Below are 13,357 nucleotides of genomic sequence, written 5' to 3'. Positions count from 1 at the left end.
GTAGATGTTAAACACATGTGTGCCAAATAAATAAAAAAATTTTAAACTATTCTTAGAGTCTATGGAGGGTCTTGAATCAATATTCCGAATGAATTTGTGGCCTCTAGAGGATATCTAAAAATGGGGACTTGAGCTCCTCCCATACCTCCTCTGCTAAGTTAAGTGATGAGTCCTGGATCACCATGATGGATCTATTTGCCTCCCCAGTCCGTGAGGGCCGACTGTTTTCTTTATGGTTTTATCAGAACCCAAAGTAGTAATAATGAGTTTTAAGTAAGATAATATTTAGTACCCTAGTTAAGCGGACATTTATTGCAAAAGGAATTCCTCAGAAGTTTCCCAGAGTAGGGTTTTAACCTGTGGCAGCCTTGAGGGGCTGTTGAGGCCCCAGAGCACCCTCCTCTTCTGTGGATGCAGCCTGCCCTGGTCCAGCATCTGGCTCCCAAGGCAGCCAAAACAGGCAGCTCTGTTGCAATGGTCTGATGGCCAGGTGGTCTGTGGACTTCAACTGAAGCCTTTCACTTCAGACACTCCCACAATTTCTTTGTTTGGGACAGCCTTGGAGTTTCTGTAGGCCTGGAATGTGACCATTTAGTAAGGCCTCTGTCCACTTTCTCATGGGCCCTTTAAGCATGCAGTGTAAGTACCCCTCCAATATCTGGCAACCTGGGAGGGAGTGGAGGCAGAGTTAGACATTAGATGGACTTGGAGTAGCTGGGAAAGAAGATGTCATCAGGAGTTGAATTTCAAGCAATAGAAGATGTAGGGTGCTGTTGAGGTAAAATATGTCTTTAGGTTGAAACAGGAGAGAGGGTATTTACATGGTTACAACAAGTGCACTCCTTTAAGAGCAGGGTGGGTGTGCCCTCCTAAGCTCTGGAATAGCAAATGCCAAACTCACATGTCTGTCACTATTACTCAGGCAGACCATGGGGGGCAGGGAGTGAGACGTGGAATTCCAACTCCATTTCCAATTTAATTCTCATGTTAGGGGGTATGTAAGCTTGCAAGATGTGTAGTTGGGTTATAAGGGCTTTAGAGGAAACTGGCTTACTGGAGAACTTACTGCAAAGAGGTTCTTCATGTCATTGGCAAGAATAAGTTCTTGCCAATATAAATTAGCTCTATCTGCTAAAAACCCTGCACTGGCTCAGCCTCAGTCCAGAGTGAAAGCCGAAAGTCCCTACAGTCACGTCCAGGCCCCACATCACCTGGCCCCTCATGATGGTGCTGACATCATCTCCTTCATACCCTCATACCCTCCACTGTAGCCACATCCTGGATCATGCTAGGCACGCCTCCAGTTTAGAGCCCTCTTGTTCACTGTTTTCACTCCTGAAAGAGTCTTCTCACACTTACCTCCATGGTGACCTGCCTCACTTCCTCTGGGCTTTTTCCAGTGTTGCTTTCTCAGTGGGGTCTTCCCTGGCTTCTGATTCAAAACTCCGACACCCGTTCACTGACTGCTGGTATTCTGTAACTCCCTTCTCTTCTTTACTCTTCTCCGTGGCACATCTTCATCTACCATTTTACTTATTTATTTTGTTTATTTTATGTCTATTGCCACTAGACTGTAAGCACCATTAAAACAGGTGCTTACAGTCTAGTGGCAATAGATGTACAAGAATAAGTTCTTGCCAATGACATGAAGAACCTCTTTGCAATAAATTCTACCTAAGGGATACGGGAACCATGACCAAGTGAATAAAAGAAAAGTGGAGTCAACCTAAATGTCTATCAAGGGGAATTAGTTAACTAAATTCCACATAATGGAATAGCAAAGGGCTGTAAGCCTCACATTATGAACCACTGTGTCTGTTACCTAATTCGATACTTAGCACAAGGGCAGTGCTCAATTGATTATTTGTTGAATCTATCGATAAATGAAAATTTAGCAATTTGAAAAGGTAAATGAGCTACATTCATATGTATAACGTGGAGGAATTTCCACAATATTCTTTTTTTTTCTTTTTTTTTGAGATGGAGTCTCACTCTGTTGCCCAGGCTGGAGTGCAGTGGCACGATCTTGGATCACCACAACCTCCACCTGCCAGGTTCAAGTGATTCTCCTCCCTCAGCCTCCCAAGTAGCTGGGACTACAGGCTCGTGCCACCACCCCTGGCTAATTTTTGTATTTTTAGTAGAGACGGGGTTTCGTCATGTTGGCCAGGCTGGTCTCGAACTTCTGACCTTGTGATCTGCCCGCCTCGGCCTCCCAAAGTGCTGAGATTAGAGGTATGAGCCGCCACACCCAGCCAATATTCTTTTAAGTGAAAATGAAGGTTAAAGAATAATATAGAATGATCCCGTTTATGGTTAGCGTATACAGGTTTCATACATATGCATTTAAATATATAAGGGGATATATATGATTTAAACTGTTAATGGTGTCTTTTTATGGAGTGCTATCGGATCAGAATGAAGATGTTCACTTTCTCATTTTTATATCCCTTTATTACTTAGATTTTTTTCAATAATGATGTAATACTTTGGTAATCCACAAAACAAAAAATGGTATTTCCATATTTGGAGGAGAGGGAAAGGGTTGCTGTTAGACGAGTTTCTGCTCAGATTCTTATCAGAAGTATGTTTTATTGGCAGTAATGTGGTTGCACTTTATTTTTATGAAAAATAAAACTTGGAAAAACCCCCAGGCCAGGCCCCTTTCAGCCTGAAATGCACACTCTAGTAGAACAAGGTCGCTGATATTTTGTAGACTATAACCTCTGCTCACCTGGAGAAGACAAGATGATTTCCTGGGCTTTATCTCATGCTGTAGGGAATGCAAAAGAAGAGTACATTTGTTTCTAGTGAGCCTCTTGCTCACCAGATTTTTTTGTACCATTTCAGTTCTCATCTCAAACCCAGTCACCTCTCTGCAGGGGGTATGAGAACCAGGTGTGTGGCTGGGAGCCCCAGGCCGTGATCCTTCACACAGGAGATATGAGCTCACATGCCCATCTTCACAGGGAAGAGGCCTCACCGGGGGCAATGGCTTTGTAACATATTTTGGACAATTCCAGCAAAGCCATTTTGTGATCCAAATAGGGCATAGGTCTCAATTCCTTACATTGGCTCATCTTAGCAGAGGCGAGAGGAGAAAATATTCTTCGGTCAAGATAAAGACTAAGTTAGTGAGATTATTATATAACTCTTTAATTCTCTCTCTTTTATATTTTAATTTTTTCCTGATGTACTACTCTGTTTTATTTCCTAATTTGCCTGTTATATATAAATATGAAATTTGTACGTATAGTCTCCTTTCAAATTCCCACTGGTTCCATTGAAGAAAAATTCTGAAGCAATGTGCTCTTCAGGTTTTTATTTAGTCTTCCTTATTTTTCCTTAGTGAAAATCAAAGACAATTGACCTAGAAATGAATTTGTGGGACTTTAGTCACCAGTAAAATTTAGGCAGCTAAAATATCTGATGTCTAAGTCATGGTAAATGAACCCATACTCCTCTTCATCCACAACTTTGATAATTCTCTTCCTTATATTTTAAGAACATTTTTTAAGTTGTGTCTCCACAATCTAGACATTCCATTGGTTGAGAATTCAAAGCAACTGTTAGTGGACAAGATTACATGCCCCAAATTAGGCATACTTTTTTTGTGTGCTTTTTGTTTGTTTGTTTGTTTTGTTTTGTTTTGAGATGGAGTCTCGCTCTGTTGCCCAGACTGGAGTGCAGTGGTGCAATCTTGGCTCACTGCAACCTCCACCTCCCTGGTTCAAGTGATTCTCCAGCCTCAGCCTCCCAAGGAGCTGGGACTACAGGCGGGTGCCACTATGCCTGGCTAATTTTTTGTATTTTTAGTAGAGACGAGGTTTCACCGTGTTAGCCAGGATGGTCTCGATCTCCTGACCTCGTGATCCGCCTGCCTCGGCCTCCCAAAGTGCTGGGATTACAGGCATGAGCTACGCCCGGCCCTAGGCAAACATTTTAATGAAACTGGTCTCTTTCAGGAATCCCTGTGGTTTCTGGGTTCCTTGTTGCAGCCAAGCTTGACTTAGCTGCTCGATTCTTGCAAATTCCATTTTAGGAGACTTCAGTGCAGTTTGCATTGAGACTTTCCCTCTGAAGTTAATCAGGCTGTCCAGGATAAGTTATGTCCTTTTCCCTGGAAAATCTAACTCTGGGCTCTGAGGAATTAAGTCATGGAGCTTTCAGAACCTTATGAGGAATCACAGAAATGCAAGGCTGCAAATCTTTCCCTCCATGAATACACAAAATAAAGAAGGGAACGCGCTCATCCTGAAAGCCTGTTCACCAGCCACCATTTCCTCTCGCTGTGGCGTCATTTTTAGTTGTCATTCCTTGATTTTTCTTTTTAAGTGGAAACTTAAGTTCTTATTTTAGATTCCTGATAGTAGTTCCTTGTTGGTGATTTGGTGTCTTCTCTTTGGATATATTTTAACTTTTTCATCTGCAGTCAATATCAACTCCAGATTTATTTTTTGATCTCTAGGAGACTGGGTGTGACCCAAAATAAGTTGAGAGGTTTCACATTCCCCTTCCCAGTGTAAACTACTGCATAACAAGATGCCAGTGTCTAATAGAAAAGGGTGCGCAGTCACATAAGGAAATGCAGGACCAAAGCAAAGGCCCTTAAGAGGTAAAAGATGGGACATCCAGGAGGCCAAGGTGCCTGGAGCAGAGAGAGAACTGAGAGGTAAGTCAGAGATGGCCCAGGGCCAGCTCACGCAGAGCCTTGTGAGCCAAAGAGGGAATACTAACTTTATTCTAAGTGCATGAGAAGACTTCATAGAACTTTAAGCAAAGGATTGACATAGTCTGATAAGTGTTTTTAAGAAGATACTTTATGCTGGGCATGGTAGTGTGCATCTGTAGTCCCAGCTACACAGGAGGCTGAGGCAGGAGAATTGCTTGATCCAGGAATTGAGGTTGTAGTGTGCTAGTGCACCACAATCTTGCCTGTGAATAGGCACTGCACGCCAGCCTGGGTGACATTGCGAGACCCTGTCTCTAAAAAAATGAAAATATTTTACAAAAGGTTACTCATTACTCTTGGAGACTGAGTGAAGAATAGATTGGGGCAAGGAGTAGGGAGTGGGAAGATGAGTGAAAAGTAAGATTTCAGTGAGGAGAGTTGTTGTAGAAGATCAGGTAGGAGATAATAGTTTGTATTGAGGTGTTGACAATGGAAATGGCAAGAAGTGAATGGATTTAAGACAAATTTTGGACGCAGATCCAACAGCTTGCTGATGGAACAAAAATGGAAGAAATCTCGGATGAGCCTCAGCGCTTTAGAGAGAGCAGTTGGGTGGAAGATGGTGTTCTTCACTGAGATGAGGCAAGTCGGGGTTGAAGAGAGCACAAGATTCAGAGAAAATACCAAGAGCTCCAATTCTTACTTGTTTCGTTATATTGAGACCTTTCAATGTCCAGTCTTGAACTGGCATGAAGGACACAACGCTGAAGAGGGCATGGTTTTAGCTTCCTTGTGTTTGTCTGCCTACTTCGCTGGTCATTCCTTTTTATTCTTCTTTACTGGCTCCTTCTCATCTCCCAGAGTCTAAATGCCACGTGATCAAAGGCTCAGTCCTTGATCTACATTGACCTCCTTGGTGCTGTCATCTGGTGTTTGGGTAGAAACAGTATACACATTCACTTCCTTGGTGCTTTTCTATCCACATTCATGTCCCTGGTGCACTCATTCAGTCCTTGGCTGTAAACTCTATCTATATACTGATGACTACCAAATTTATATCGCCTCACTGAACCTCTTCCTCTACCTATAGACTTATATATTCAACTGCCTGCTTGACATCTTCAACTGATGTGTAATAGGCATCTCAAGGTTAACACGTATACAACTAAATAATGATATTCATGCCTCATCCAAAAGCCCTGCTTCTCTTGCATTTTCCCCATTTCTATAAATGTCAACTTTATCCTTATAGTTTCTTAGGCCCAAACCTTGGAGCTATGCTGCACTGTTCTCTTTTTTCACATCCTACATATGAACCATCAACCAAGCCTGTTGGCTCTACCTTCAAGCAGTACCCAGAATACAACCAGGTGCCCCTTTTCTGCTGATACCACCCTGGTTCCCGCCACCATCACCTCTTGCCTGGATCATTGCATGGACATCCTACCTGGTCTTCCTGGCTGTGCCCTTTTCCTCTTTAGCTTACTCTGAACACAGCAGCCAGAGTGGTCCTGTTAGGATATAAATCAGCCCTATCACATCTCTGATAAAAACCCTACACTGGCTCCGCTTCAGTCAGAGTGAAAGCAGAAAGTCCCTACAGTCACCTCCAGGTTCCACATCACCTGGTCCCTCATGATGGTGCTGATGTCATCTCCTCCCCCACCTCATGCCCTGCACTCCATCCACATCCTGGATCTTGCTAGGCATGCCTCCAGCTTAGACCCCTCTCATTCACTGTTCTTGCTCCTCAAAGAGTCTTCTGAGAGTTATCTCCATGGCGACCTGCCTCACTTCCTCTGGTCTTTTCCCAATGTTGCTTTCTCAGTGGGGCTTTCCCTGGCTTCTTATTCAAAATTCCAACACCCGTTCACCCACTGCAGGCATTCCACAACTCTCTTCTCTTCTTTACTCTTCTCCATGGCACGTCTTCATCTATCATTTCACTTACTTATTTTACATATTGTATGTCTATTGCCACTAGACTGTAAGTGCCATGGAGATGGGAGAGCTCCCTTGACCCCTCTGTGAGACTTGCAACAGGGGTGTGGCTTGCTTACTTGGACGCCATGCTCAAACCCCTTGTGAGACGGGGAGCATGCAGGCAAGAAGGTGTGGGGCTGAGGTGAGCCTTTTTGTGCTCCAGCCCCACAGCAGTGTCTAGTGGTGTGTTACAATTAATGCTCTTTTAGCAGTTGCTGTCTGAGGATGGCTAAGTGTTAACCAGCTCAGTGGAGAGTCAGGGTGACAGCCTTTTACACCCTGCCCTCTTGGTATCCAAGTTCTTGTTTGGCGTCCAGGAAGAATCAGGTCACATGAACGGTTTGAAAGGTGATGAATGTGGAGGATTTTATTAAGCAGTAGAAGCGGCTCTCACCAGAAGGGAAGCTGGAAAGGGGATGGTGCAGGAAGAAGGTGATCTTTCCTCAGAGCCTGCCGTCTCTGGCCAGGCTCCTCTCTGAAGTCATGCTGTCTGAACTTAAGCCATGTCTATCCATAGTCTCTGATGCTCAGTTGCTTCTTCTCCCTTGATGTTCAGCCGCTTGTCTCTCTGCCAGCTGAGATCTGGGATTTATATAGGCACAGGATGGGGAGCAGTGCAGCCCAAAAATGTAACATTTGGGTGGGAAAACAGGGATAACTGTTCTTATTTAGGGCCATGGTTTCCAGGCTTGAGGGCGGGGTCTTTGCCAGGGAACCACCCTCTTCTACCCGGTATTTCCCTGCCTCCTGTCCATATCACCGTGAAAACAGGGGCTTTGCCTGTTTGCTCCCTGCTGAATTCCCCAGTGCCTAAGAGTGCCTCACCCCCAGTAGACACACTTAGTGCCTGTTTGTGGAATAAATGAGTTCCAAAAGGAGGTTGTCTCTTCCTTCTTCACTACTTCTTTCTGACTTTTTATGGGCTGTTGTCTTAATCTCTATAAATGCTTTGTCCTTGGGGCTAGTAGAGCATAGGGCTAAAACCACTGGGCAACCAAGCAGCAGCCCACACTCACAGTTTGGCTGTCTCATTCTCAAGCAGTGTCACCTGGGTTAAGTCACCTAGCCTCTCTGAGTTTTCATTTGTTTGCTTATGAGATAGAGAAAGGCTGCTTGCCTATCACACAGGTTGTGAAAGTTTAACAGGATGTCACATGAAAGATCATCTAGGATAAGGCATCATTTTCATTTATGGCAGCGTCTGGCCCTGACTGAATGCCAGAGCTTTACATGTTTGACTGTCTCATTTAACTCTCACATCGAATCAATAAGAGATGAACTCATATCATTAAACTCATTTTACAGATGAGAAAACTGAGGGGCACCAAAATGTTAAGTGAATTACCCACCAGCTAGTAAACAACAGAGCCAGGATTTGAAGCCAAGCATTTTTATTCTAGTGTTTTTCCAGTGTTCATCCAACGGGACATCCAGGAGGCCAACGTGTCATAGTTCCCAACAGATTATATTTTGAGTTATCTACAAACTTTTTTGAGTCACTTGAAGATTTGTCTTTACACTCTGATTATAGTTTCCACCAGCCTATGCAGACTGCCAAGTAGGTCTCATTTTTTCCTCTTAGAAATGGTAAAATATCATATAGTCACTTATAAGAAAAACTGTGATTAGAAAAAATTTTTAACATTGTCCACTTTATGGTCATTCAAGAATGGTAAGTGTGAGCAGAGAACAACAGTTCCACAAATTGATTAGTTGGTAGTTTAACATGGATGTCTGAAAGTCACATATATGTAATTTCTTAGGATTCTTAAATTAGTAAATCTAGTTTACTGAAGCAGTATTAGCATCACTACTTTAGATTGCAAAAATGCCTTAATTGTGTAGAATTGGCTTATAGAGTGTTACTTAAGAAAAATGGGATTCTACCTCTATTTCTGTTGTAGCACACTTAACAACAAACAAACATGAAAAGATATATTAGCTTTCATAGAAACATTTTTGTTCTGTAAATAGGTTAATGATATGGTAAGTCCCCTAAGATAGCTGAATTAACATTGTTTATATTAATGTTACTGCTGTTTATAAGACAGTGTGAATTTGTGGGTTTATCTGAATTGTAGGCCATTCCCATTAAAAATAAAGACAAAACTTTGAGCTACTATTTGTGAAAACCTTATTGTGCTATGTAGAAATATTGAACTAATATTAAAATATTTGATGCTTTGGTTTCAGAGATTAGTTTAAAATTGGAGTCCTTTTTTTATTGGTTAGTCTTACAAAAGTGTAAGCCATTATATTTTTGGCTATTTAAATAAAAACAAATGTTATTTTAAATGTACGGAATAGATTGATAGTATAGAAGAGTGTAAGTTCTTCATAGGAACTTTAGAAAAGAGAAATATATGCTAATTCAGTTTTTTTAATCTTCTGCACTGTATATATACACTTGGTAATCATGAACTCAATTTTGTGTTTTGAAAATATGTGTTCATAATTTAGGTAATTTGCTACTTAAAGCAGTAAGTCTCTGATACCTGAAAAGTATATGTAAATGGCGATGGTGAAATAATATTGCAATTAACTTAATAGAGAAAAAATTATTAAAAGACAGCCTGTCATACCTATGTTCAACTAGCACAAAATAAATGTTTTAATGACTGATTGGAGTTATGAAAATGATTTGACCCAAGGTGCAACTTTTGTCTCCAAACTGTTTTTCCCTTGACTGCCAATTACTGTAGCATTTCCCTAATGTTATCCTGCCCCATCCCTTCAACTCAAACAGGCAGAAATTCCTGTCTTCCCAAAGAAAAAGTATTGTCAGGCTTTCCTCTGTCTTCCTCCTCACCACCTAAGGAATGAAACTCTGTCAAATGTCCCCTGAGATTTGTGTTGTACCATCTAACCAAGTCCAGATGGTGTCTCAAGTTTAGTCCTCATACTTAGTAAAGTGTTTGTAGTTATCTACTAAAATGAATTCTAAGCTTAATTGTGAACACTCGTTTTCCCAATAACTTATTCCATGCTTTTCTGACTTGTTTGTGTGATGGCCTTTCTGTGCTGATGAATTTGTAAATGTGGTTTAATTACTGTTTACCAAAAAATAGCTGCACACAGATCAGTCTCAGTGGGAGACTTAGCTAAAATGTTGAGGCAATTTGTTTCTAGTGCAAAAGCAGCTAATAAATTTGAAGCACTTTTTAAACACTGGGAAAGGCACTTAAGTTTGGTTGGGAAGAAATAGTGCTTTATACATTGGAGACATAAATCATTCTTTAAGAGAGTGGATTTAAATATCAAAATGGCATTTTTCCCCAAGGCCAGGCAAGCAGCAATTTGCACAAACTGTAATAATGGTGATTTGATTGAAAACCACACCAAAGAGATGTATTCTAAAGAACTCCCCAAAAGGAAAACTTGAAATCACTTGTAAATTCCATAAAATGTCTCAGAGCCCTAGAAAGCTGGGTATTATGTATTACCGGATATTTCTGAATTCTGGCCTCAGGCAAATTGCCAACCTAGCAACTAAATGACAGCTTTACAATTCTAATACAAACCAGCCTCTGTAACTTTGTTTTTTTAATCTCCAGGGGAAAAAAAGGACACAGAGGGAAGTGAAAGATATTACACTGTTCAATTTATAAATTCCATTTGTTCTCCATTTGAGTTGCAGTTGAATTTTGCTTTTGCATAAAATGGTGTTTGCTTGATTCTGCCTAAAGAGGGAACTCTGGGCCGAGCGTGGTGGCTCATGCCTGCAATCCCAGCAATTTGGAGGATGGCATGAGCCCAGGAGTCTGAGACTAGCCTAGGCAACAAAGCGAGACCCCCGTCTCTACAAAAAATAAAAAATTTAGCCAGGCATGGTGGTGCACACCTGTAATACCAGCTATTTGGGAGGCTGAGGCAGGAGGATTGCTTGAACTCAAGAGTTTGAGGCTGCAGTGGGCCATGATTGCACTAGCACATTGCAGCCTGAGTGACAGAGTCTTAAAAAAAAAAAAAAAAAAAGGCGGGGGAAACTCAAAAAGTAAGTTCCTTCCTACAGCAGTTGGCCATACTCACAGGTGAAGTGCCCCATACTCCCATCACTTCGGACGCTTGCATATGAGCAGGGCAGCTTTTGCCTCCAGGGCAGAAGTCAGAAAACAAAATCAATAAACTTGGCAATGAATGAAGATTGCTGGTCATTATCTGAACCATGAGTATTAAGCAAGCAGTTTGAGCAGCATGAGATACAAACACCACCCCATAGAAGTTTATTTTTTGTGAGGCCACCAGACAGGCCTCACTAAATTCAATATAAGAGATCCTAAGCTCAAATCTTAACCACGAGATAGTTTTCAGTGTGTAAAATAGCGTTCTGAAAACCAAGCCCCCATGCTTCTGGCAATGAGCCTCCTTTTCCAAGATTATTCCATGTTTCCATGTTGTAGTTACCTTTCTATCAGTCATTTTTCTCAGTTATGCCTTCATTCATTCATTCACCAAATGCCATTTGTGGTGGGCTCTAGCAAGACGAAGCACCCCCAGTGGAGACTCTGCCTCAAGGGTCTGACTGTGTAGCAGGAGGGAGACGGAAACAAACCCCACAATGCGTGAAATCGCAAAGAAGATTGGCAATCATTATTAACATGGGGATATGCTGTCTTTCAGGTATTCTGTAATTTTTCTAAGCTTTGCTTTCAGGTTTTTTTTCCAATAGAGGAAAAATGCAAAATACAAGTGCAGAACTTTTTTTTGAGATGGGGTTTATCTTAACCACACTTAAATCATATACCTTGGGAATTAGGAACTAATCTCATATATCACCTCCTTCAAGAAAGCTTCCCTGAAAGCACCCATGCCCCTTTGGGTTGGGCATTTTTCCAGGTACTCTCACCAAATCCACTGTCTATTCTGTAGCATATCTGTCATATTGTCCCCTCACTGTTACCACCATCCCCTGCACACATAGCTAGGTGCCCTTAGGGAGAAGGGGCCACATCTTATTCTGCATCCACAGAACCAGAAACACACTGGTAATTGAGAGCCAAATGTTAAGGCAGTTTGTCTCTAGTGCAAAAGCACTATAAATGAGAAGCACTTTTTATACATTGAGAAAATAACTTCAGTTTGGTTTTGAAGAAATGGTGCTTTCTATATTCAGGAAAATAAATCGTTCTTTAAGGGAGTAACTTTAAATATCAAAGTGGCATTTTCCCCCAAGGCCAATAATAATTACAGATATTTCCCCACCTAGTAAAAGTTGTCTTTATTTTCCACACCATGTTAAGTTTAAAAATAGGTAACAAAAAGTGTGCATTCTTGTTATGGAAACATGTATTAACAGCATATTTAAGTACACATACGAAAAGTCTGGAAGAACACATATCAACATGCTAGCAATTGTTATCTCTAAGGGTTAGTATTTGAAGTGATACTGCTTTTTTTCCTTATGCATCACTCTTTTACTATGTTACTATAAATATGTGCTACTGCTATGATAAGAAAATGCAAAGTTATTTGTATTTTAAAGAGAAACATTTGGCCTATTTTATAAGCCAAAATCATAAGACGTAACTTTATGAAGCATCATCTTTACTATCAAAACCCAACATTGTCAGTGATTTATTCCATGCATTTAAATCCCTGAACCAGCATGGTGGAGTTTGGTGGTATTAGGTTTGCTTCCATTTTCTGTCCTCATGTCTGTGTTTATAATATTCAGAAGGTATCCAAGCAGCATTTTACTTGGAAATATTCTAGCAATAAAACCTGCTAAATTCTTTCCCTTGGTCTCTTTCTTCCTCCTTTCCTTTAATTTTCCCTGCTAATACTTGGATTAGCTATCAGAACCCCAGCCTTCTTAAATTTAAGCTCAAGCTCTGGCAAATTGATGTCAAAATTAAGTAAGCAATTAATTCTCCCTCGCTCCCTGCCCTCACTTCCCTCTACCTCACCCTCTCTTTGAACCTTTTGCTTTCAGGATGGCTCTGTATAAAAGAAATATTCATTTTCTGGTCAGTGGTGATTCTGCTGTGCATCCTCTACTGGCCTATCTTTCTATTATTTTGTTTCGCTGACCAGTGTGTTGCAAAACCCAGACAGTGTTACTGGACTCGTATAGAGTTTATTTGTTTGTTTTTTCTTCTTCCCAAAGGAACAATTACAAATTATAAAATGCAGCCCTAAAGAGCAGCTCTACAAATTATATATGTTTTCTTTTCTATCTGCAGCTGAATTCTTGCCGCCAGGATGGGGAAACAGAACAGCAAGCTGCGCCCGGAGGTCATGCAGGACTTGCTGGAAAGCACAGACTTTACAGAGCATGAGATCCAGGAATGGTATAAAGGCTTCTTGAGAGACTGCCCCAGTGGACATTTGTCAATGGAAGAGTTTAAGAAAATATATGGGAACTTTTTCCCTTATGGGGATGCTTCCAAATTTGCAGAGCATGTCTTCCGCACCTTCGATGCAAATGGAGATGGGACAATAGACTTTAGAGAATTCATCATCGCCCTGAGTGTAACTTCGAGGGGGAAGCTGGAGCAGAAGCTGAAATGGGCCTTCAGCATGTACGACCTGGACGGAAATGGCTATATCAGCAAGGCAGAGATGCTAGAGATCGTGCAGGTACGTAGACTGAGCCCTTTAAAAAAAGAAGGGCATGTATCTCAAGTAAGAATTGGAAGGTGCACAGTATAGCACGGTGCAGAGGTTGCAAACTGGTGAGTCACCAGGACACTTCATTTGGCC

At 41.4% G+C, this 13,357-nt stretch overlaps 1 protein-coding gene across 12 annotated transcripts in view; it reads left to right on the top strand.

Moving 5' to 3' along the window:
• NCALD (neurocalcin delta) overlaps positions 1-13,357 on the top strand; it is a 454,184-nt gene that overhangs the window by 406,102 nt on the left and 34,725 nt on the right. For all 12 annotated transcript variants that reach the window (XM_063669002.1, XM_063669000.1, XM_054498378.2 and 9 more), the window contains one exon: positions 12,838-13,234. In XM_063669002.1, coding sequence (XP_063525072.1) covers positions 12,857-13,234 — 378 coding nt within the window. In that variant the 5' untranslated portion in view covers positions 12,838-12,856. The remainder of the gene's footprint in view (positions 1-12,837; positions 13,235-13,357) is intronic.

Source organism: Pongo pygmaeus, chromosome 7 (assembly GCF_028885625.2).
Source record: "Pongo pygmaeus isolate AG05252 chromosome 7, NHGRI_mPonPyg2-v2.0_pri, whole genome shotgun sequence".
Taxonomy (NCBI): domain Eukaryota; kingdom Metazoa; phylum Chordata; class Mammalia; order Primates; family Hominidae; genus Pongo; species Pongo pygmaeus.
The sequence above is the reverse complement of the archived record's forward strand: the minus strand, read 5'-3'. Positions and strand labels throughout refer to the sequence as shown.